The 26,139-nt window shown below is 39.7% G+C and overlaps 1 protein-coding gene across 1 annotated transcript in view; it reads left to right on the top strand.

Moving 5' to 3' along the window:
• The window catches only part of Phex (phosphate regulating endopeptidase homolog X-linked), a 202,065-nt gene that overhangs the window by 138,357 nt on the left and 37,569 nt on the right, over positions 1-26,139 (top strand). Inside the window, exon 17 of the mRNA XM_032890280.1 lies at positions 15,874-15,932. Within this exon, the coding sequence (XP_032746171.1) occupies positions 15,874-15,932 (59 nt within the window). The remainder of the gene's footprint in view (positions 1-15,873; positions 15,933-26,139) is intronic.

Below are 26,139 nucleotides of genomic sequence, written 5' to 3'. Positions count from 1 at the left end.
CCTGGGAGACAAACTTCTCATTTCCATGACTTTGGTTGGAAGTTTATATGATATATTGGGCTCTTTGTTGCAATTCTTTTCAGCACACCCCATGTTCTTCTGGATTCTAGAAACGCTAGACCCTTGTGTCTTCCCTTAAACCATGAATATCACCATTCCTCTTTGAGGCTTTTATGTGCACAGTCTTGACTTTATCAAACTGTTATGGAACACATATGTACAATCATTTTGTAAGTTATTAGCTTTAAGGAATAGCAGATCAAAGATTAATCAGTCTTGGGTATATTCCTGATTTTACTCAAAAGTAAGAACAAATGAAAAAATAAACAGATGGTTTTACAACTTCTTGCTAATGACAGATAATAATCTGTAGCCATCTGCTCCACTGTCCTTGCTTTTCTGCTCTTATCATGTTATTTCTCAGCCTGTCTCTTCCATTCCATTCTCAGTCTAAATTATTCATAGGCATTCTAGATTTAGGTCTGTAAAATCTGATGACTCAAAGCAGATGACTTCAGCAAAGGATTTTCAGTATCTCTATGACCATGTTCATGTAGTAGGATAGTCATAGAGCTACGTAAGTGATCCTGCCCTTTTAAGTCTTATTCATAACAGTTCAAACTTTAAAAAAATACAATATCAATATATTATTTCTAAATATAATTTGTTCAGTCTATATGTTACTTATAAATATGTTTTCAGGGCTTACCATTTGGTATTGAGTAACCAACTGATATGCTCTTCCCTGGAAAAGACTATTTCTGCCACAGTCAGCATTTTTTAGTTGTGTATAGTTATTTGTGTAGGATTGAGGCCTCATGGTCTTTCCTCTATTGGCATGCTTCTTGTTGCCCTTGTTTGAGTTATGTTTAGGAAGTCGTGTTGGGGAGACTATAGCTTCTGATATATTAGGAGGTAAAGTCTCACGGCAAACTCTGATTACCCGGCTCTCATAATCTTTCCGCTTTCTCTTTTGCAGTGTTCCCTGAGTCTCAAGTGAAAGAAATGTTTCATAGTCCATTGTGATTGGGCTGCATAACTCTACATTTTGACTGGTTGTAATTTTCTGTAGTGCTCTCCAACATTTGCAAAGAGAAGTTTCCTTGATGAGGAAGAGGTGGATGATGCAAATTGATTCTGATATTTCTCTGTTTATTTTTTCTTCAGCTGACCTGCCTATTGGAGAAAGTGGGATATTGAAATCACCTACTATTAATGGATTGATGTTAATCTGTTTCTTTAATTCCAGTAGTAGATATTTTTAATTGAAATTGGGTGCCCCTGAATTTGGTGCATATATATTCAGGATAATAATGTTTTCTTGATTAACTGTTCCCTTGGTTAGAATGAGCTGTCCCTTTTTATGTCCCCTGATTAGTTTTCATTTGAAGTCTTTTTTGCTTCCTGGTTCCAGTTGATTGTTGTACTTTTATCCACCCTTTTACTTGGGGGAAGTGCCTGTCTTTAAAGCTGAGGTATGTTTCTTTAGACAGCAGGTAGGTAGATTTTTCTCTATTCAGTCAGTCTCCATCTTTTAATTGTAATACTAAGGCCATTGTTAAAGTTATTTATTAAAACATTCATGTTAACTGCAGTCATCATGTTCTTGATGTTCTTTGTGTTCTCAGTGGAACTTTGTATTTTAACAGTTGTGGTCTTTTATTTCCTTACATAGTATCTTTGCTAAGCATGGTCCTCTCTTCAGCCTAAAATACCATTTTCTGTATTTTTTTTCAGGCTTTGTTTATTGGATCTAAGTTTTGAGGATTTCTATCCTGGAATGTTTTTCTAAGGCTGTTATATCCTGGAATCTTTTTCTCTCTTTCAGTTCTGGTGGGTAGTTTTGCTGGACACATTAGTCTAGGCTGCTGTCATCATCTTTTAGGACTTGGGATGCATTTCCACAGGCTCTTCCTCTGGCTTTCAAATTTCCATTGAAACCAACTGTTATTTTACTGAAGTTTCCATCAGATGTGACTTTTTCCTCTCACAGCTTTGTTTGGTTTTGTGTATTTAGTATTTGAACTGTGCTATGCCATGGGTATTTCCTTTTCAGGCCCTATTTGATTTCTCTGTGTTTCTTATATCTTTATGGGTATGTCTTGTCTTAGTCTGAGGAAGTCTTCTGTGATTTTGCTGAAGTCTGTTCTATGCCAGTGACTTGGGAATCTTCTCTCTTACCTATGTTTATATGTATGTTCTTGTGTTTAAATATTTTTCATATTCCTTGCATGTTTCATTTAGATATATTACTCTTTGCTTGAGTCTTGATACTCGATACTTCATTCATTCTACTTGTGAGACTTCCATTAAGTTTCCTGGATGCGTTACTGAGTTTTTCAGTTCCATCATCATCTCATTTTGAATCCTCTTCAGTGTTTCTATTGCCTTATTGAATTCCTGTCTCAAGATCTAGATTGTCTTCATCATTTTCATCACTTTGTGTTTTCTTGGGCATCACCCAGTTGTTTATTCTCCTTAAAATTTTTATCCCTAATTACTTTGGGCTGTTTCTTTATGCCTTCTTTCAATTCCTTAGATTCTTTGATGAAGGTTACAGTTCTTTCAACTCTGTGTCCCAGAATTCATCTAGGTAATTCTAAACAGAAAGCATTTCTATAGGACTGGCATCATTTATTGAGAAGATATTGGCTTTAATATTTTTGGCATTTTGCAATATATATATATATATATATATATATATATATATATGCAAACCTGTTTGTTACTTCTGGGTCTGTTACAGATTGATCATATTGACGTAGAAGAGAGGATGTTATGTGGTTTGCATCTAGATATTGGAAATGGCTTGGGCGGAATCATGTTAGGTAGACAAAAGGTATTGGTCTGGTATGCAAGATGTATGTCCTGGTTCAAGCCTTAATTGTTGTGGTAGATGTGTTTGGATTAAAAGGTTTACTGTGGTATGGATCTTAGTATATGCTACGGTATGCACTATAGGTTGGGAGGACAGGTCAGAAGGGTCCTGGCTGAAGCTTAGACCATTTTTGGTGCAGGCACTGGAAGCCAGGTGGGTTGGGGAGCATGCATGGATGGGGAAGGTCAGAGTGACCTGCCAGATTAAACCCTGTAGAAAGATGTGGGATATTTGGATGTGGTACAGAAGTGATCTGTGGGTGATGTGTACATAGGGTAAGTCCTGTAGGAAGTCTAGAGGTTGGGTACTGCATAGGCACTGGATATGGGACCTGGACTAGATCTGGCTGACTGGGGAGAAGGCATGGATAGAAAGGGGAAGTAATACTCAAAGGGCTACACCCTATGAAAGGATATGGAAGAGCTAGTTGGGTGGAGAGGTTGAATGTTATGCAGAAGGGATCTCTAGTTCAAACTTGAAAAACTTTTATCTCGTGTGTGTGTGTGTGTGTGTGTGTGTGTGTGTAGATGCTTTCACATATATGTGCAGGTATACTATATGTATGGAGTCTTCTTCTGTACCTCCTCCCTCTTATTTTGTGAGACAGAGTATTTTATGTGCCTGGGGCTCACTAATGCAGCTAGAAGAGCTAGACACCAAGCCCTGATATCCTCCTATCTCTCCCACCACTGGGATTATAGGGATGTGTCACCACACCTGGCTTTTCACACGGGCCCTGAAGATTCAAACTTAAATACTCATACTTGCTAAGAAACTATGTCACCAACTAAGCCACCTCTGTTATTGGTGCTACCAAGTTAATTATTCAATGTGAAAATGTTATTTATTTGGTCATGTAGAATGTCTAGGTTGCCAGTGGGAAAATTACCAAATGGACCATTTTTAACATTATCTTTCTTTTCTTCTTCTTCTTCTTCTTCTTCTTCTTCTTCTTCTTCTTCTTTCTTCTTCTTCTTCTTCTTCTTCTTCTTCTTCTTCTTCTTCTTCTTCTTCTTCTTTCTTCCCCTTCCCCTTCTCCTTCTCCTTCCTCCTCTCTCCCTCCCCCTCCTTCCTTCCCCTCCCCCCCCCCTCCCCCTCCTCTTTCTCCTTTTTCTTCTCCCCCTCCTCCTCCTCCCCCTTTTTTTTTTTCTTCTTTTTTTTTCGAGCTGGGACCGAACCCAGGGCCTTTAAGCGCTTGCTAGGCAGCTCTACCACTGAGCTAAATCCCCAACCCTTAACATTATCTTTTAATATTGATGGACTGTCATATTTTGATGGTATTAGTTATTCTTAACATTTTATTCATGCCTTGGGAAAATTCTAGGTGACATTAATTTGTATAGTTCTCTCCTTTACTTTGTTAGTGGAACACGAATATAAGGTATTGCTCTATATTCATGAGGCACTGGTAATGGGACATATGGAAGAAATCAAAATGTGAGGATGCTTAAGTGCCTTATACAAAATGGTACTGTCTTTGCACTTAATCTATATACATCTACCTGTATAAGTTCAATCATCTTTATTTATAATATCTAATTGTCTAGTTATTTTTCTATTGCTGTCCTAAAACACTATGACTGAGGCTACTTATAGAAGGAATGATTTATTTTGGACTTATGGTTACATAGGGATAAGAGTCCACTGTGACAGGGTAGCCAGATAGCAAGAAGCAGGTATGTTGGATAAAGCAGAAACTGAGAGTTCACATCTTTTTTTGGGGTGGGGTGGGGAGGAAAGAGTTTATTTAGCTTACACTTCCACATTGCTGTTCATCACCAACACATCTTTTTTTTTTAAAACATCATTGATTCTTTGTGGATTTCACATTATACACCCTAGTCTCACTCATCTCCCCTGCCCCTTTGTATCTGTTCTTAACCCTTGAAAACTTCCCCAAAAGAAGACATAGCAACAATAATATTACGATAGAAGCTGTAGTGTGTCACACAGTATATACTTTTGTCTACACATCTTTTTTTTTCTAAACCTATTTTACTGATGGTTCTTTTTCTTTTCTTTTTTCTTTTATTGGATATTTTCTTTATTTACATTTCAAATTTATCCCCTTTCCTGGTTCCCCTCCAGAAACCCCCTAACCCATCCTGCCTCCCCCTGCTTCTTTGAGGGTGATCCCCCACCTACCCATTCCCTTTCACCTCTCTGTCCTGGCATACCCCTACACTGGGGCATCAAGACTTGTCAGGACCAAGAGGTTCTACTCTCATTGATGCCTGGCAAGGCCATTCTCTTCTACATATGTGGCTGGAGTCATGGGTTGTTCTGAATGTACTCTTAGGTTGGTGGTTTAGTCCCTTTGAGGTCATGGCGGTTGGGGGTTGGGGGTTGGGGGTTTGTTGATTGATATTGTTGTTCTTCCTATGGGGTTGCAAACTCCTTTAGCTCCTTCAGTCCTTTCTCTAACTCCTTCATTGAGGACCTGTTCTTAGTCCAATGGTTGTGAGCATCTGCCTCTGTATTTGTCATGCTCTGGCAGAGCCTCTCAGGAGACAGCTATATCAGGCTCCTGTCAGCATGTAATTGTTGGCATCAGCAATATTATCTGGATTTGGTGTCTGTATATGGAATGGATCCCCAGGTTGGGCAGTCTCGGGATAGACTTTCCTTCAGTCTATGCTCTACATTTTGTCTCTGTATTTCCTTCTGTGAGTATTTTCCCCCTTCTAAGAAGGACTGAAGCATCCACATAAATAGTCCTGGTTCAACTGGTGGGTTCAACTGGTGGTCAGCATATAGAAAAATGCAAATCAATCCAGTCTTCTTTTTAAGCCTTCTTTTTTATATTAGACATTTTTATTTACATTTCAAATGTTAACCTCTTTCCCAGTTTTCTAATCCATAACCCCCTGTCCCATCCCCATACCCCTGCTTCTATGAGGGTGTTCTCTCATGCACCCACCCACCCCTTCCCACCTCCCTGCCCTGACATTCTCCTACACTGGGGCATCGAGCCTTGGCAGGACCAAGAGGTTCTCCACCTATTGGTGCCCAATAAGGCCATCCTCTGTTACATATGCAGCTGGAGCCATGATTCTGTCCATGTGTACTCTTTGGATGGTGGTTTAGTCCCTGAGAGCTTTGGTTAGTAGGTGGTGTTCTTCTTATGGTGTCGTAAACCCCTTCAGCTCCTTCAATCCTTTCTCTAACTCCTCCATTGAGGACCTGTTCTCAGTTCAATGGTTTGTTGCAAGCATTCGCCTCTGTATTTGCCATGCTCTGGCAGAGCCTCCCAGGAGACAGCTATATCAGGCTTCTGTCAGCATGTACGTCTTGGCATCAGCAATATTGTCTGGGTTTGACTGATGTATGTATATGGGCTGGATCCCCAGGTGGGGCAGTCTCTGGATGGCCTTTCCTTCAGTCACTGCTCCAAACTTTGTCTCCATATTTCCTCCTATGAATATTTTTGTTCCCCTTCTAAGAAGGACTGAAGCATCCTTACTTTGGTCATCCTTCTTCTTGAACTTCGTGGATTGTATCTTGGGTAACCTGAGCTTTTGGGCTAATATCCACTTATCAGTGAGTGCATACCATGTGTGTTTTTCTGTGATTGGGTTACCTCACTCAGGATGATATTTTCTAATTCAATTCATTTGCCTATGAATTTCATGAACTCATTGTTTTTGATAGCTGAATAGTATTCCATTGTGTAGATGTACCACATTTTCTGTATCCATTCCTCTGTTGAAAGGCATCTGGGTTCTTTCCAGCTTCTGGCTATTATAAATAAGGCTGCTATGAACAGAGTGGAGCATGTGTCCTTGTTGTATGTTGGAGCATCTTTTGGATATATGCCCAGGAGTGGTACAGCTGGGCCCTCAGTATGTCCTATTTTCTGAGGAGCTGACAGACTGATTTCCAGAGTGGTTGTACCAGCTTGCAATCCCACCAACAATGGGGTAGTGTTCCTCTTTCTCCATATCCTCTCCAGCATCGGTTGTCACCTGAGTTTTTGATCTTAGTCATTCTGACTGGTGTGATGTAGATTCCCAGGGTTGTTTAGATTTGTATTTCCCTGATGACTAAGGATATTGAACATTTCTTTAGGTGCGTCTCCACCATTCCATATTCCTAGGTTGAGAATTCTTTGTTTAGCTATGTACCCCATTTTGTAATAGGGCTTTTTGATTTTCTGGAGTCTAATTTCTTGAGTTCTTGGTGTGTATTGGACATTAGCCCTCTATCAGATTGGTAAAGATCTTTTCCCAATTTGTTGGTTGCCGCTTTGTCCTAATGACAGTGTCCTTTGCCTTAATGAAGCGATGTCATTTTATGAAGTCCCATTTGTCGATTTTTGATCTTAGAACATAAGCCATTGGTGTTCTGTTCAGGAAAATTTCCCCAATGCCCATGTGTTCAAGGCTTTCTGCCACATTTTCTACTATTAATTTGAATGTATCTTGTTTTATGTGGAGGTCCTTGATCCACTCAGACTTGAGTTTTGTATAGGGCAGTAAGAATGGATCAATTTGCTTTCTTCTACATGCTGACCTCCAGTTGAACCAGCACCATTTGTTGAAAATACTATCTTTTCTTTCCATTGGATGGTTTTAGCTCCTTTGTCAAAGATCAAGTGACCATAGGTGTGTGGGTTCATTTTTGGGTCTTCAATTCTATTCCACTGATCTACCTGCTTGTTTCTGTACCAATACCATACAGTTTTTATGACTATTGCTATGTAATACTGCTTGAGGTCAGAGATGGTGATTTCCCAAGTCCTTTTTTTTTTTTTAATTAACTTGAGTATTTCTTATATACATTTCGAGTGTTATTCCCTTTCCCGGTTTCCGGGCAAACATCCCCCTCCCCACCCTCCGCCCATTGCCGCCCTCCCCCCAACAGTCTAGTTCACTGGGGGTTCAGTCTTAGCAGGACCCAGGGCTTCCCCTTCCACTGGTGCTCTTACTAGGATATTCATTGCTACCTAGGAGGTCAGAGTCCAGGGTCAGTCCAGTTATAGTCTTTAGGTAGTGGCTTAGTCCTTGGAAGCTCTGGTTGCTTGGCATTGTTGTACATATGGGGTCTCGAGCCCCTTCAAGCTCTTCCAGTTCTTTCTCTGATTCCTTCAACGGGGTCCTATTCTCAGTTCAGTGGTTTGCTGCTGGCATTCGCCTCTGTATTTGCTGTATTCTGGTGTGTCTCTCAGGAGCCGATCTACATCCTGCCTCCTGTCGGTCTGCACTTCTTGCTTCATCCATCTTGTCTAATTGGGTGGCTGTATATGTATGGGCCACATGTGGGGCAGGCTCTGAATGGGTGTTCCTTCAGTCTCTGTTTTAATCTTTGCCTCTCTCTTCCCTGCCAAGGGTATTCTTGTTCCCCTTTTAAAGAAGGAGTGAAGCATTCACATTTTGATCATCCGTCTTGAGTTTCATTTGTTCTAGGCATCTAGGGTAATTCAAGCATTTGGGCTAATAGCCACTTATCAATGAGTGCATACCATGTATGTCTTTCTGTGATTGGGTTAGCTCACTCAGGATTACATTTCGAGTGTTATTCCCTTTCCCAGTTTCCAGGCAAACATCCCCCTAGCCCCTCCCCCTCCCCTTCTTTATGGGTGTTCCCCTCCCCATCCTCCCCCCATTACCACCCTCACTTCAACAGTCACGTTCACTGGGGGTTCAGTCTTAGCAGGACCCAGGGCTTCCCCTTCCACTGGTGCTCTTACTAGGATATTCATTGCAACCTATGAGGTTGGAGCCCAGGGTCAGTCCATGTATAGTCTTTGGGTAGTGACTTAGTCCCTGGAAGCTGTGGTTGCTTGGCATTGTTGTTCATATGAGGTCTCAAGCCCATCAAGCTCTTTCAGTCCTTTCTCTGATTCCTTCAAAGGGGGTCCCATTCTCAGTTCAGTGGTTTAATGATGGCATTAGCCTATGTATTTGCTGTATTTTGGCTGTGTCTCTCAGGAGAGATCCACATCCGGTTCCTGTTAGCCTGCACTTCTTTGCTTCATCCATCTTATCTAGTTTCTTATCTAGTTTGGTGGCTGTATATGTATGGGTCACATGTGGGGCAGGCCTGTTTGGATGTTCCTTCTGCATCTGTTCAAATCTTTGCCTCCCTATTCCCTGCCAAGGGTATTCTTTTTCCCCTGTAAAGAACGAGTGAAGCATTCGCATTTTGGTCATCCTTCATGAGATTCATGTGTTCTGTGCATCTAGGATAATTCAAGCATTTGGGCTAATGTCCACTTAACAATGAGTGCATACCATGTGTTTTTTTCTGTGATTGGGTCCTGTATTTCTTTAAGGGAGTTATTTTTGTCTTTCTTAAAATCCTCTAATAGCATCATATATTGTGATTTTAAATCAAAATCTTGCTTTTCTCGTGTGTTGGGGTATTCAGGAATTGCTATGGTGGGAGAACTGTGTTTTGAAGATACCAAGTGGCCTTGGTTTCTGTTGCTAAATTTCTTGCCATTGCCACTCGCTATCTGCTTATTTCTGGTGTTAGTTGGTCTTTCTGTCTCTGACAGTGGCTTGACCCTCTTGTAAATCTGTGTGTTAGCACTACTGGGAGACCAGCTCTCTCCCAGGGGGATCTGGGTACACAGGGCTATGGTACAGGGTTTGCTCTGGGCCCATGCAGAATCTGAAATCAATCCATTCTTATTGCCTTGTACAAAGCTCAAGTCCAAGTGGATCAAAGATTTCCACATAAAAAGAGATACACTAAAACTAATAAAAGATAGAGTGGAGAAGAGCCTTGAATATATGGGCACAGGGGAAAATTTCCTGAACAGAACACCAATGGCTTAAGCTCTAAAACCAACAATAGACAAATGGGACCTCATAAAAAGGCAAAGCTTCTGTAAGCAAAATAAGACAATATGGCAATCAATAGATTGTCTACACATCTTTATGTGCAGATGTATATTGCAGTAATTCATTGGTCTGATTTGAGGCCTCTGGCTTCTGCCACACCATCTATACTGAATCCTTTCAGGAACTTCTCTCAGATATCCTGTTGCCTGTGTCATGGACATTTTACAGCTTATGAAATTTAGCACTGGTCCTTTTATAAGCTCCAGCATATCATAGATGTGGTAGGTGTTAGGGTGGGCCAACTTTAAGCCTTGAAACTGAGTTGATCAGCCCGTCAGCTCATCTGGGTCTGCACCACCAGCATGAGCTGTCGAGCACTGCCTTGGCTAGCCTACCCAATGCTGCTGCCCACAGGGGGCAGGGTCAGCTCTTCAGCCCTTAGAACCTTGGGCCAGCTTACCTGCACCCATTACCACCAGAGACAGGTCTAATGTGCCACGTAGGTGAGGTGCATGGCCTACTGTTCCGAGTGTATGCTACCACACAACAGACAAGAGGCAAGAGGTTACATCTAAAACAGGAAGCAGGGAGAGCTAACTTGAAGTGGTGTGAGTTTTATGGAATCCCAAAGTTGTCCCCCTAGTACTATTACTTCCTCTAACAAGACCACAGATTAAAATGCTTGAGACTGTTGGTACTCTTTATCATTTGGGGAATAATAAGATGTGTGTCAAGTACAGATACATTTTCCCCTAAGCTGTAGATACACAGTGCTGTCTGTATCTACTTCCCAAATGTATTAAATTGATCAGTGTTTGACAAACATCTTTTAACATTAAAAATAAATGTAGTACTTGTAATCCTTACTTCATCAATGTATGTGTCTATTTCAGAGAAAAGAATATTTCTCTGAAAAGGTTTAAGGTCTTCTTTCCATGGCAAAGTGACGACTCAAAAAAATTTTTTAAGGAAATATCTGTGTAGTGTATTTCAAGCACTGTATGGAATTTTACCTCCATGAAACCCACGGACTTTAATTGACACCTTTTACGTCTGAAAATTCATGAGTTAATCAGCTGTGGAGGATGCTGGAGTAGCTCCTCTGTCCTAGTTTACTTTGAACAGCACATCATGACTATCATTCCCAAAAGGCCCAGAATAACATTTTGCTTCTTTGTGGGGCTGGGCGATAAATATCCTTTATCATCTTTTTTTTCTCATAGAATCCATTTTAGCTGCACTAATATGCATTAAGAAGTTTCTAAGGCAATGGGAAATATCAGCAAGAATGAAATTAATTGGGTGGTCATCCCTGAAGGTACATATTTAGGGATTGGTTCTCAGAATTGTCACTTCATCAGTTTGCTTAAAAAAATAGTGGATTTTCTTTTACTGCTTGGCTTGAGTCAGAAGTAATTTCTTTCCCTCAGGATCTTATTTGACAGAAGTGATTCTAAGCCAGCTTCCTTATTAACTCACTCTCATTCTACTGTGACAAAACATGTCTGGGTTCTATTCTCTAACTTCTAAAAATTTGCAAAAACCATATTAAACATATATGCAAATTATAGTCTTGCTCAGAGTTTTTGTTTGCAAAAGCATTATTTATGTCACTGAATGTGACTAATATCGCAGGGTATTGGTAAGGAAGTATCATATATTCAGTTTTTTATTATTTTCATATTCCCTGGACTACTAGAGTTGATAAATAAAATGTGAAGTTTTAGCCTGATTATATCTATTGGGCTAGATAGTAAAAGGAAATTAGAATACCAGCACATTTCAGATCAGTGCATTTTGGTATTACATTCCTTTTAACTATACCTCTGTCCCATATTGATTGAGATTTAAAGTTTTTATATGACTTCTCTTCTCCATTATCTATTGTTTTCTTCCATCAATACAGACTGCAGGAGCATCCCACAGACATAGTAGGAAGAATCTAAAGTATTTGAATGGTATTTTTGTTTATTAACATAAATGTATATTTAACAATAGATTTAATGATCTCCTGCTCAGAACCCGCTATTTGGACAATTGTCTTAGCCCATAAATCATCCTAGGAGGTAAAGTGCTGCCATCTAGAATGCCTTCAGGGCCCCACCAATTAAGAAATAGGCCACTTTGACAAGTGTGAACAATTAAAAGAATTAGTGTTTCCTGCCTTGTCTTTAAGGAATTCTAACTTAATTTTTTTTTAAGACCCATCATATTGGCAAACAAAACTGTTTTCTGGGAAAATTCAAACTGTTAGGTAGGTCTTAATCTGTACAGAGTCAACTTTTCCACATTCTACTTATTTGCTTTTGCATATCAAACCATCCCCAAAATTAGGGGCTGAAAACAATGATAATTATTTAACTTGTACATATTCTGATTCTAGGCATGGTCAGTAGACTTAGCTCTGGGGTTCTTGCTCAGGTCTTTCATTTAGTTGTAGTGAGATAGAGACTGGGCCCCTTCTCTTATGTTGGTCCTTTCCCTACTCATTGATACATTTCCTACTAATTGGTGCTAATTGGTTAGAACACCTATGTATGGCCTATCTGTATGTGGAACTTAACAGAATGCTAGTTGATGAAAAAATCTTAAATAGCAGGTTTCTTGAGAGAGGAGAGGGAAGAAAGGAGAGAGGCTGTTCTTTTGTGCATCAGTGTATTGTCCTTGGAAATTCCAAACTGTTTAAAAAAACTGTATTACTCTTTAAAAAAATTTTTGAGACATGGTCTCATGTATTTCAGCCTGACATCAAACTTGATATGTAGTTGAGGTTTCTCCCCCGGGGTCTACTTTCTAAGTGCTAGGATTATAAGTCTGTGCTATCATGGCCAGTCTATGCAGAGGTATGGATGGTAGCCAGTGTTTTCTTCATGCTGCTTCCCAGATTCATTTCATCTTTTTCTTTAGCAATGAGTCAGCAGGATTAGTCCATTATGAAGAGGAAAGGAATTTAGATTTCATATCTTAATGAGGGAAGAATAAACTATTTTGTAAACAGATATCGAAAGTTTGCATCTGAGAATAGTAAAACTAAATATATAACAAACTTGGATATAATAAAGGAGATGTACAAAGTATTTCACAGATGGATTGGCATCATTCCTAAACAAACAGAAGAAACAAAAGCATCAATAACTGATAGGACCTGCTGGTGCAGACACTTAGCATCAGCTCCAGAGACTCCTAAGGTTCCAAATGGACCCAAGAATAAATAGTATCTCTGAGGGTTGGATAAGGGTCAGGACTGAGAAGGTTATATATGTGAGGTAGGATGTTTTTATCAATTCTTGCTGAAGCTTTAGAAGTCTCGCTGTAATGGCCCCCAGCTGGCGCTTGTTTATCTCTTTGTTTTTTGTGCCTTTGTCTATCAGTAGTTAGAATGTGTTACTGTATGGTTGTCACTCATGAAAGTTTACTTTTTCATGAACAGGCAGAGAGTGAGAACCGATGAGAAGAGAAGGGACAGTCTGTAAGAATGTGCATTATTACAATTATCTGCGTGCGCATGCACACATGCACGTGCACACACACACTATGGTCTAACTCATTTCCTGTGGTTACATGTCTGAATTTCTGACTTCTTTGAATATTGGCCTCTTCATCTAAGAGCCAGTAGCACTCTGTGATTTCCTTTTCACCCTTTCAATCTGAGTTCCCATCTGCAAGCATCTTTTCTGACCTCTAGTCCTCTGTTGCATCTATTTGATTCTAGCTTAAAAAAAGTTGCCTGCCCTTAAGGGTACATGTGATTAGATCAGTCTACGTGGATAATCTAGGATAAGCTCTGTCTTTTCAGAGTCTTAACCTTAATTACATCTGAACGTTCTTTTTGCTGTATAATGGCAGGATCTCAGGTATTAGGCTATGACAATAATGCTACTCACTACAGATAGAAAGTTGGGGTCAACAAAAGATACTCTCTCCTCTACTTGTTTTCTCAACAAAGTAGGGAATGTTTTGATAAATATCAGTGTCTAATTGAAGCACTTACCTTGATTTGACAAAAGCCAAGGTACTCTATTGATTCTTGCAACTGCCTCTAGAATAATGCAAAGCCTAATAGAACTACTTTGAAATTTGAAAGGCCAGACTTTGTCTTCATCTCTAGATGAGCTAATGATAAAGTGCTAAGAACAAGGCAAAATGCTAAGTGACTGCCAGCTAATAGTCCCAATGATAGGATGGTATATTCATAGGTTTTCCGCAAGTAAGGAGAAGCAAGAGTTCGGTTCCTACCAGTTTTATGTTAGCCTGATATACATTAATTTATTACTCTGACATTTTCTATTAGACATCGAATAATAAAATAATTGTTTTGAAAATGGATTTATGCAATTATGCACATCTTTTTTTTCATCTTGGGATTTGAATCCAGAGCCTCATAAATGCTAAGGATATGTTGTACCACTAAGCTAAACACTCATACTTTTTAAGTTTAATTTTAGCAATTTAGCTTAAAAGACATTGTCTGAGTTTAATCATAAAAAGTGGTGACTAGGATTGATATCATCTGGTACCTATCACATAGCCCATGGACCAAGAGTGATTTTTAGAGATAAACATTTGAAACTGGTCTGATGATGGCAAAAACCATAAGTTGAATCTGATTAATCAAAACAATATCCCAATTCCTCAAAAGAATTGTCATTCATGAATAAAAATTATACTTATTGATTATTATATGTGGCAAGGACCTTCCTCTAGTGAATAAAGATTTCAGGGGACCAATCATTGGGTGAGGAGTAGGCGGGACTTCCTGGTCGGAGCAGGAAAGAGAGGAGGGAAAAAGAGACCTGTGGCTTTTTGAACGGAGAGAGATTTTGGGGTAGAAGATGTAATGAACTAGAGGCCCCCGGTTAGATGGCAGATCCGCTAGGATCCGCAACCAGATCATTTAATCTAGTATGGCTTACACAATTAGGATGTTAGTAGTTGCGTCCAGTGATTGAGTTACCTGTTGATTTTAAACTAAGATTGTGTGGTGTTTTCCTTCATGCGGTGACTCAACTGAGTTCCAGAGAAAGTGGCACCCAAGTGGCAAGGCACCCAAGCCAGACACAGAATTTGCTGTGTGGGGCTGGCATGGTAGTGACCTGCCATGGGAACTTACTGAGTCAGGTGGAGAGATTTTAGAGCAGAGGGTCAGAGACGCAGCAGAGATAAGAATACCCCGCTGGTGCTATGTGGCCTGCTAGTGCCCAGAGGCCTGCTGGTGCCCAGCATGGTGTGGGATGGTGCATCCCTTTTTTATTATTTAATTCAACAATTATATTGAATTTCATCAATCATTACTTGTACACATGTGCACATTCTGTGATGCAGAAGTGGGTTTTCTCCTACTGTGGGTTGTAAGGGATTCAATACAAGTCACCAGAATTGCATGGAAACACTTTATCTGATGAGTCATCCTGGCAGTCCAGTACCTTCACTTTTCAGCTAAAACTCCAGAAAAGATTGGTGACCAATCCAATAAAACTCAGTTGTTTATAGAGATAGTTCAGGCATTTGCAACTTAAATGAGTAAACTTTTTGCTGGAGCAGTTGCACACTCTAGTAGCATGGTGTTATATTATTCATCTACCTTTAAATGGATCTGTGTTATTACCAATCTAAAATGGCTTCGCGGACAGGTCAGGAGTAATGTATGCTAGAGAGGTAGCTGGGTCATGTGAACAGAACCTGGCAAACATAAGCTTGCTGCTGTGTTTCCATCTTCAGAGGGAGCACCTCTGATTATAGAACTTCTTGTTAAAGTTTTTCAGATGCACTCATGTTGATTTTTTATTTGTTTATTATTGTTGTTAATGAAAAGCTAGGCATGCTAAGATTCTTTTGTTAAGTTATGTTTATTTTTATTTTATATGTATAGGTGTTTTACCTGGATGTATGTCTGTGCACCATAGATTCCCTGGAACTAGAGTCATAGATGATTGTTAACTAGTTACCATGTGTGTTCTGGGAATTGAACTTCAGTCCTCTGGATGAGCAGTCAGTATGTTTAATCACTGAGCCATCTCTCCAGCCCTGATAAGATAGTCTTGCCAAACTGTGCTTACATTCTGATAAGATTGTTCGTTCATTCAACAGAGTTGGAGCCCTAAATGAGGCAATAATTTTCCCTTGTGCCAATATCCATGTTATTTTATGGTTACTGTTTTCCTATCTGGATAATGATGGCTACCCTCTGGCATTTGTCTCTTTCTGCAGGTGGTTTACAAACCCAACAACGGTCAATGCCTTTTACAGTGCATCTACCAACCAGATACGTGAGTACCAGACCGTGGAGGAGCATTGCATTGATCCTGTAGTTTGCTTTTGGTAGATTGGCCATCTTCACAATATTAATTCTTCCAATCATTCAAATCTTTCCATCTCCTAGTGTTTTTTTTTCAATTTCTTTAGTGTTTTTAATGTAAGGAACTTTCACTTTCTTTCTACTTATTACTCCATAAGAAGAATTTTATGTCACATTGGCTATTAAAACTACAGTAAACATAGCCACAGTGAAGTTTTCCATGAAAAGGAATACATTTTTTTTATCATAACCATCTTGATTATCTTCTACACACTGTCCTAGCATTGATGGGAAAAATGACAGTTAACTGGGGGCAATTTTATGAAAAAAGAAGCTTGAATATGTTTTGATTAACTCTAGGATAAATTGTCTGTAGTATGTTTATCTCTGTATGTTGGCTATATATGCTGCCTTGGTTAGGTTTAAATGTCAGCTTACAGCTTCGAGTCATCTGAGAGGATAGTCCCCCACTGAGGAATTACATATGTATATGAAAGATAGTGAGGGAGAGAGAGAAATACAGAGAGAAGGAGGGACAGACAGACAGTCAGACAGACAGATAGGCACAGAGAGGGACAAGGGAGACACACACAGGGAGACAGAGCGACAGAGACAGAGAGAGACAGAGAGCTCAGACTAGCCCACTTTGGGCAGCATCATTCGTAGGCAGGTGGTCTTGAACACCACAAGAAAATAGTCTTTGAGCGTTCATGTCTGGTGGGAAACAGCATCTTCCATGGTTCCTGCTAGACCTCATTAGCTGTGAAGTGAGTTCCTCTGTCAGAAGTAATCTTGTGTGGAAAGTCAAGCAGACCGACCTTCAAGTTTTTGCTTTGCCTTTCCTCAATGATGGACTATGGTAAATGTAAATCAAACATTACCCCACCACAAAGTTGCTTTTGGTAAAGTTATCTATTACAGGATTATAGAACAAATGCTGTGATTAATTTTTAAAATTGTCAAGGTTCAGTATAGCTATAATATAAAAAAATCTGGCAGCATCCAGCATTGGTATTAAAGATCCTGCCACTGGTGGAAACATAAGTTAGGCCACTCACATTGCAAGGGAAGTTGGCAATATATAGGAAAGCCAGAGACATGCCTGCATATCTGTGAGCATCATCTGCATGCTCGATCTAGCCCAGGATTTTGATTTATAGTGTCATCTTTGGGCCATCAGCAAAAATACACCATGGGGGAACTTGTTAGCAGTGCAACTTCTCGGGCTATAGCTGATATACAAACCAGATGTGGGGCTCAGAAACTGGTTTTAATAAAACTTTCAATTTCCAATTGTTTCTACTGAATACTACTGAGAAACTTTCCCCACGGAACACAAAGCAAGGCAAAAAGAAGCCCATGTGAGAATTCATGTGGCAGAATATTGATAGCAGGGAAGGGAAATAGCTTATGTGTGCCTGTGCATGGAAATAAGCGAATGTGGCAAATTCATCCAAAGGAATAGCACCCAAAAGTGCAAGTTAGATAGTCTATTATGACACCTACAAACATAGATTTCCATAATAATTAGGTTGTACACCCAATCAGAAACTTGAGAAAATATATGGACTATGGTACTACATTAATAAAGTTGAAAATTATACAGAATAATCCTATAGGTTGTTTACAGTCATGTCCATTTGTAGTAAAAAGCATTCATGAGAAGGGCAGATATCAAATTCAGGTTGATGGTGTGATGTCTTGTGGGGAGTGCTGACTGCTCCAGGTTAAACTCTTTGGTTTTCCTCCAACTGCTGTACACATGTAATCCTCTACCTCTTCATGATGACTGAGCCCTAGGGCCTAGTCCTGATTCCTGTTATGTTTGTCCCTGTTCTCCATCTTTGCTCACTCCTCTAGTGATCCCATCTAATCTTGTGGCGTAAGTAGCATTTCTAAATTGGTGGACACAGGAAAGAAATTGCAAGATTCGCCCTCCTTGCTCTTGTGACCACATGTCTCCTAACTGGATGACAGGAAGAACTTTCTCACTGATCTTTCTGTTTCTGCCCTCATTTCCTCTGGACTGCTCTGTTTATGGTTATATCATATCACACTGGTCTTCAAATCCTTCTATCCATAGTTCATCTCACTGAGCTTAAGAGTTGCTTGCAGTGACCAATAAGCCTGCAATTTTTTTATTTTATTTTATTTTATTTTATTTTATTTTATTTTATTTTATTTTTTTTGTGGTAAGGTCTCATGAATCCCAGGCTGGCCTCAAACTACCATGTAGCTGAGGATTGGCCTCGAAGTTTTGATACTTCTGCCTCCACCTCCGACCTTCTGGGATTACATGTGGATAGCAGTTGGGGGATTGTGCTTACTACTAGAGTCATCCTCTCGTGGCTACTGTTGGAAGTGGTAATCTTCAGGATTGGTCTTGAGAGTAATGAGCAAAAGGAAACCAAGCAGATGGTGCTAATTTTTGATTTCTACACCACTTAATATAACCAAAGAAGTTGTTAAATATTTTGAGTGCCACTTCTTAGTATGTAAATATTGATTATGCTGAAAATGCTGTTGCTTTCTTGAGGTCCAAAGTTCCAAGCTGCATATGTTACAGGGTGACTTTGTGATTTTTGATTTGAGATCTCAAGTACAATTAAAATGTATAGTATTTATCTAAATTCATCATATGTAAAATGTCCATTGAACAATAGAGTACAGATTGAATTTTTCATTCTATTAGTTTTACTAACATTTTTATTTATGTATGTGTGGGGGGCATTATGGAAGTGAGAGGACAACTTGGCAGGAGTCAGGCCCCCCTTTCCACCTAGTGAAGAATGAACTCAGGCTTGGTAAAGAGCACCTTTGTCCTCTGAGCCATTTCACTGACTGAGACTGTTTATTTTGATAGAAAATTTTTACTGAAGAAACTTACATTACTTAGGCACATGTCCCCAGATGAGTTTGTGGTAAAGGTTATATACCTACCGTAGGAGAGGCAGAAAGGTAAGGTCTTTTTTTTTTTTGCTTTTATTTTTTAGTGGTTATTTTATTTCTTTACATTTCAAATATTATCCTTTTTCCCAGTTTCCTCTTCACAAAACTCCTATTCCCGCCATGTCCCCAAACCCAGTGCCCTAGTATTCCCCTACACTGGGTCATTGAGACTCCACAGGTCCAAGGGTCTCCCCTCCCACTGATGCCAGATAAGGCAGTCTTTTACTACATATGCAGTTGGAGCCATGGGCACATGGGCACCTTCATGTGTTTTTTTTTTATTGAATACTTTTTATTTACATTTCAAATGTTATTCCCTTTCCCCAGTTTCCTAGACAGAAGCCCCCTCTCCTATCCCTCCTCCCCTTCTTCTATAAGGTTCCCCCCATCCACCCACCCCTTCCTGACATTCCCCTACACTGGGGGGGGGTCCAGCCTTGGCAGGACCATGGACTTCTCCCATTGGTGCCCAACAAGGCCATCCTCTGCTACATATGCAGCTGGAGTCATGGTTCAGTCCATGTGTGTCTTTGGGTAGTGGTTTAGTCCTGGGGAGCTCTGGTTGGTTGACATTGTTGTTCTTATGGGGTTGCAAGTCCCTTCAGCTCCTTTAATCCTTTCTCTAATTCATCCAACAAGACCCCATTCTCAGTTCAATAGTTTGTTGCTAGCATTATCCTATGTATTTGACATGCTCTGGCTGAGCCTCTCAGGAGACAGCTATATCAGGCTTCTGGGTCATCTTTCTTCTTGAGCTTCATGTGGTCTGTGGATTGTATCTTGGGTAATTCGAGCTTTTGGGCTAATATTCACTTATCAGTGAGTGCATAGCATGTGTATTTTTCTGTGATTGTGTTACCTCGCTCAGGATGATATTTTGTTTTTTTTTATTATTACTTTTATTTTTTACAGTCCACTCATTGCCCCCACCCCCATATACCCTCTTATAGTACCTCATTCCATTCCTCCTCCCATCAAGTATTCAAGAGGATGAAACACCCTCCACCAGATATTTTCTAGTTCATTCCATTTGCCTATGAATTTCATGAAGTCATTGTTTTTGATAGCTGAGTAGTACTCCATTGTATAAATGTACCACATTTTCTGTATCTGTTCCTCTATTGAAGGCCATCTGGGTTTTTTCCAGCATCTGGCTATTATAAATAAGACTGCTATGAACATAATGAGGCATGTGTCCATGTTTTATGTTGGAGCATCTTTTGGGTATATGCCCAGGAGAAGTATAGCTGGGTCCTTCATGTGTTCTTATGAGACTCATTTATCCAATGATTTTCTGATTGTTCTGGTGTTTAAGGTTATATTGTTGAAGGTATCTTCTGCTTTTCATTCGTAGTAGACAAGGGAAGTTGAGCAACAATTATTTCTTTGGAAGCTCATGTTTGCACTTTGAAGGAATCTCTATACTTGTTTGGTGGTGTTCTGCTTTCTAGATATGGTTGTGAGAGTAGAAGCACTGATGCCATGGGAGTGTCTTAGAGAAGAACAAACTGGGCCAACCTGATCAGGAGAACTTCAGAAAGAAATGAGCTGAGCCCAAATGATGAATGGCTCTTTACCTGGCAGAGCAGCTCTGGAGGAATTATGAAGTCTATTCTGCACTTCCTGTGAGGAATCACTTAATATCTCAAAAATGTTCACATTGCTTTGTCAGAACTTTTGCTTCTATGTTTGTAGATATTGCGCGCTCTCTCTCCCTCCCCCTCTCCCCCTCCCCTCTCCCTCCCCCTCTTCCCCTTTCCCTCTCCCTCTCTTCCTGTCTTTCTTTCTGTCTCTCTCTCTGTCTGTCTATCTCTGTCCCCCCTCTCTCTGTCTCTGTCTGTCTCACTGTTTCTTTCTCTCTTTCCTCCCACTTTTCTCATAGCTACAAGGTTCAAACTTTCTTGAGAATCCAAAACAATGTCCAAATACTCATTTTTCTGCTTGACCAAGTAGAAATAAAAGGCAGCTGATGCCCACTGAAGTAGAAAGATGGGAAAATGTCCTCAGAGTAAAGTGACGCCAGCCATGGCTGGGATCTTTCATTTTTCCTCTCCATTTGGGGTCAGCTTGCTGGGAGTGCCAGAGACCCCAAATGTATCTTTTGTCCCTTTGTGGTTGCGACATTATTACTGAACTTGGTCATTCATAGCTGGGGATCTAAGCCATGTTCAGTCACTCGTATATAATATGTCTACGAAAAGAGCCATATTACTAGTGATAAACAGAAAAAGATTTATTGAATATAGCAACATTGGGAAGAGGGACAATTAGGTCAGGGAACTCCCTGCAAGTCTGTCTTTGGGATACTGAAGTAATATTAAAGTTTAATAGGGCTTTTTGAATTATACAATATTTGGCAGATTCTAAAGAATCTGTGTAGCATGCTGGTCCACATTCAGTTTGAAAGTATATGTGCACATCAACATGTGTTATTAAAGTGTGACTCAGTGAAGAGCTGAAACCCTACCAGTGTTTGCCTTTTGTCCTACTTTTCCCCATTACCACAGAGGTAACCAGCATACTTCTTTTTAGATTTATCTTTTGTTGGGGGGTTCACCATACAACTCTGGCTGGCTTAATACTTGTTATATAGACCATGCTGGTCTAGAACACATAGAGATTCCCCCCTCTCTTATACTGGGATTAAAAATACACTACTGTGCTGGGCTATGTTTATTTTCTAAAATCTAAAATGTTAGCAGTTTTTGCAGGCAGCATTAATGATACTGTTTTTTAACATAATAAAAATTATCATACTATAGATAGTCTTCAGAGTTGTGAATGTTCAATCAGCATCATTATTTTTAATTTTTGTTTTATGCATATGGGTGCTTTAATTAGAAGTGTGTCTGTGTCCCTATGCTTGACTGGTACCTGCAAAAGCCAGTAAATGGCATCAGATCCCCTGGTATTAGAGTCATAGATAGTTGTGCGCTGCCATTTGGATGCTAGGAATCTAACTTGGATCCTCTAGAAGATCAGCCAGTGCTATTAACTACTGAGCTACTTCTCTATCCCTATTATTTTAAGGCATATATATATATATATATGGAGCATGTGGCAGCATGCATTTTTTTCACTTTACTATACATTGCTGTATAGTATTCACTTGTTTGACCACACACCCAGATTATCTGTTCTCCCTCTCCACCCTCAACCCTTGTAAATATTCACTCCTAGGAATGGGGCTTCTCTGAATAGCCTTGTGCATTGTCTTCTGAAGTCAGTCAGGATGATATTCCTCATGGCAGAACTCCTTTCGGGGAGAATTGACAAGTTTTCTACTAGATATCACCAGATGCTTTTTAAAGTGGGTGTTCTAAATCCAACAGAGTTTCTTTTGTTCCTCTCTTTCATCAACTCTTGGTATTTACAGACTTAATTGTCATCAGTCTAGTGGAGTGTAATAGGTCAGCTCTTATGCAAAGAAAGGGTGATGAGATTGTCTCTCCACTGGTGTTTCCATTTCTTTCAAATGTCACTAAAGGCTTACTGCTCCTTTGGGGAATTAAATGTGTCTAACAATAGTTCTGTCTTCAGGGTTTCCAACTGCTGTTCCTTTTTCTTGACTGGGAAGGGCTGACCCGATCAGAACTTTTCTGAAGAAGTAGTCATTTCAGGGTAACCCAATGGGTTCTAGAAAGCTCATGGGCAGAGGGGTTTTAAAATGAACAATTTGAAGCGGTATTTTAATTAAGAGATTCAAGCTGTTTCTATTTTCCTAATGACCAGTGCTTGCTCTCATTGTAAATTACATTACCAGGCAAGATGACAACGAATCCTTTGGGTGACTTTCCCTGCTCTTTCCTTTCTGATTTTCTGGACTACAAATTAAGACAGGTGGAATTTCTTCTTACACATCTCCCCATTGAGTTTCCTGGTACTCTCCCATCCCCTCCCAACTGCCTCCTCTGTGCTTCACTGAAGAAGTGAAAAATTGAGGTGATTTTCTAAAATGAACATCTTTATTGATTAGGGGCTAATTCTGACAGCATGTGGCCATCTGTTTAATTGGGTTCCACATCTACGATGTAACTATACTTAGTAACGTGATTTATGAGAATTTCCTTCATGTCTCATTATCATTTTCTGATTTATGCCACTAAGTCTGCTGCTACATACAGTAAAGACTTGAGCAGAAAACAGGAAAACCTGTCCTGTAGACGTGTTATGCTTTCCCAACCCATGCTTTTGTGCAGAACCCCGAGATTGGAGCCATCTTTTGATGTTCAGTTATTTTTGCTGAGTGGTTAAAGCTTATTTTCTGCTCTTGTCAAGGTCATGTCTTCAGACACAGAGTGTAGTGTGAAGTTTTAGTGATTTGAATCTGTTGCATTGGGCATTGCAGGAAAGAGCTATCACCACTCTTAATTACATTTCAATAGGTAGTTCAGTAGAAGAGCAAGAACTGAGGTCATTAGCACCCCAGCCTGTGCTTTCCTAACTTTGTGACAACTGCTAAACTTATCATCCCTCTTTTCAAAGGGACAAAGTAAAAGCCTCAAGTGGGAGAGTTTGAGTATAATTACGTGGCATGATGGAGTTAACCATTTTCGCCCTTACTGTCCTGGTTGCTGCATGATGGGTAGCCTATAGAGTGTTCAGGAAGTGTTTCAGAGGATAGATTTGTAACTGCCAACACATAGCCAACGTCAAAACCTGTATTTCCCAAACTAGTATATCAGGCAGCCCTTGGATGGGCCATAATGGTCACCAACAGAAGAATAGGTTAATACGTCATGCTTTAGTTTTGCAACTGAATGTTGCTCACACAGCAATGCAGAAGAAAATGCAATGGTATGAGTACCATATATTTGCCAGCGACATAATGTTGAACGAAAGAAGCCAGGCACAAGAAGAAGTATATATTTCATTCCATGCATATAAAATCAGGAGTAGGGAAATTCATTCATATGATAGAAATTAAAATAGTAGCAATCTTTCTTGGGGGTATTGACTGAGGAAATACAAAAGATAGTCTCTGTCTTAACCTGATCAATGGTTGTATGGGTGATGCATGTTACAGCTTGTCCCTTGGCTGAGCTGTGGGTATAGCTTAGTGTCAAGATGCTTACCTAGCATGTGTGTATCTCTGAGTTCCAGTCCCAGAACCACACACAAAATATTTTGCCTTCACTCTGTGTAAGTAGTACCTTGATGTGAGTAGCAGTTTCTTTCCCTTTCTTCCATAAAGGTATTTGGAATAGCATTTAGTAGAAACAGATATCTTGGCCTTCTAATAGGTTGCCTAAGGTCAAGTCTTCAGAGGTACAAATCAGGAAAACATGTACTGTACATTACCAGAACACAAATGTTTTCAAATTTGCCACACACCTCAACTTCTGAACTCTGCAATTGTAGCTACAGATAATCTATAAGCTAAGTGAGCATGGCTGGGCTTCAATCAAACTTTATTTACAGAACAGACAGCATATTGGATCAATGCATGGACTATAGTTGTAGTAAAGCCTATGTGAGGATTGGCTTCTGGGAGCTACCAAGAAAAATCTGATCTAGCTTCTATGGTTCTTTGAATCTAGTCATGTGGTAGCAGTGTCTGGAAGAGTGTGCAGCTCAGATCCATTTTTTTTTATTTCTAGTAATCTGGATTTGTCTTCAGAATAAAGCTTGTTATATGTGTTCATGTCACTGTGAATTTGTTGTATGCCTCATTCCAGTATTAACTTTTTGTATTTGTATATCCAAAATCATATTAAACAATTATTTTAAGCAAATACAATCTTGGCTTGAAAACAATCCTGGCCTGAGGGCTAAACTGAATGGTTTTATTATATTTACTTTTTTACCCAAGAGATTTTGTTGTCCCGGTTTAATTACCAATGTTGAGCTAAAGAAGATAATAAACCTTTGTCCAGAGGCTGGGTTTATACTGACATTTTACCATAGAGTTAATCCTGAAATCAAACATAAATGTGTTTTCCTGTTAAGGACATAACTATTTCAAGCTGAGAGAAGTTATTATTCTTGGTTACATCTGCTAAAAACTAGAGAATGGAAGCCAAGTTAGTAATATTCACCTGTAGCTTCTACTGGGATTTAATGGAACTAGAGTCTTGAATTTATTTAGTGTTCCATTTGGAGACATGAGGAAACAAGGCAAACATCCAGAATTTAGGAACAATGTTCCATAATTATGGAGCTGTGGAGGTATGTCAGGGATTAACACAAAATTCTCATTATCCAGAACACAACTTACCTACTGCTTGTGTATTCAAATGTGTTGCAAGACCATGGAACAGTACAAGAGTTCTGTACATTGACAAAATTAATTAATTCAGTATTAAATGTGTAATAAGTCTGAGGTGTTTCTGACAGTGTTTGCTATGTTATATTCCTATTATGGAAACATAAGATTTTAGTTATGTAAAAGAAACATTTTTACTGCTTTCCCATCTGCATTCTTAAGCATATATCAAGTTAGCACATCTTTGGATTGTGTTGTGTACTATAATGTCTGATTAAAAAAAATTGCTTTTGGAAGCACTGACCCAGTGGTGCAATTGATAATGTATTTGACTATGGATCAGAAGTTTCAAAAAATTGCTCTTCATGAGTCTGAGAAGATGGATAAATCTGAAAAGTTCTGCTGTGCGGACATTATGATCTTATTTCAGATCTCCAGTATCCAGGCACAACTTGGACATGGTAACACATGTCTATAATCCCACTTCTAAGGATGGTGGCTGGAGATTGAAGCCCCTAAGTCTTAATTTCTAGCCAGACGTTTGGGCCCCAGGTTCACTGAGAAACTCAATGGATTGAACTAGAAAACATCATCCTGAGTGAGGTAATCTAAACACAGAAAAACACATATGCTATGCACTCACTAATAAGTGGATGTTAGCCCAAAAGCTCGAATTACCCACGATACCATCCACAGACCACATGAAGCTCAAGAAGAAGGATAACCAAAGTGCAGATGCTTTACTCCTTCTTAAAAATGGAACAAAAATATTCATAAGAGGGGATATGGAGGTAAAGTTTTGAGCAGAGACGGAAGGAATGGCCACTCAGAACCTGCCTCATCTGGGTATACAGCATATATATATGTCAAATGCAGAGGCGAATGCTAGCAGCAAACCATTGAACTGAGAACAGGGTCCCAGTTGGAGGAATTAGAGAAAGGTTTGAAGGAGCTGAAGGGGTTTGCAACCCCATAAGAACAACAATGCCAACCAACCAGAGCTCCCAGTGTCTAAACCACTACC

This window comes from Rattus rattus, chromosome X (assembly GCF_011064425.1).
Source record: "Rattus rattus isolate New Zealand chromosome X, Rrattus_CSIRO_v1, whole genome shotgun sequence".
NCBI classification, from domain to species: Eukaryota; Metazoa; Chordata; class Mammalia; order Rodentia; family Muridae; genus Rattus; species Rattus rattus.
The sequence above is the reverse complement of the archived record's forward strand: the minus strand, read 5'-3'. Positions and strand labels throughout refer to the sequence as shown.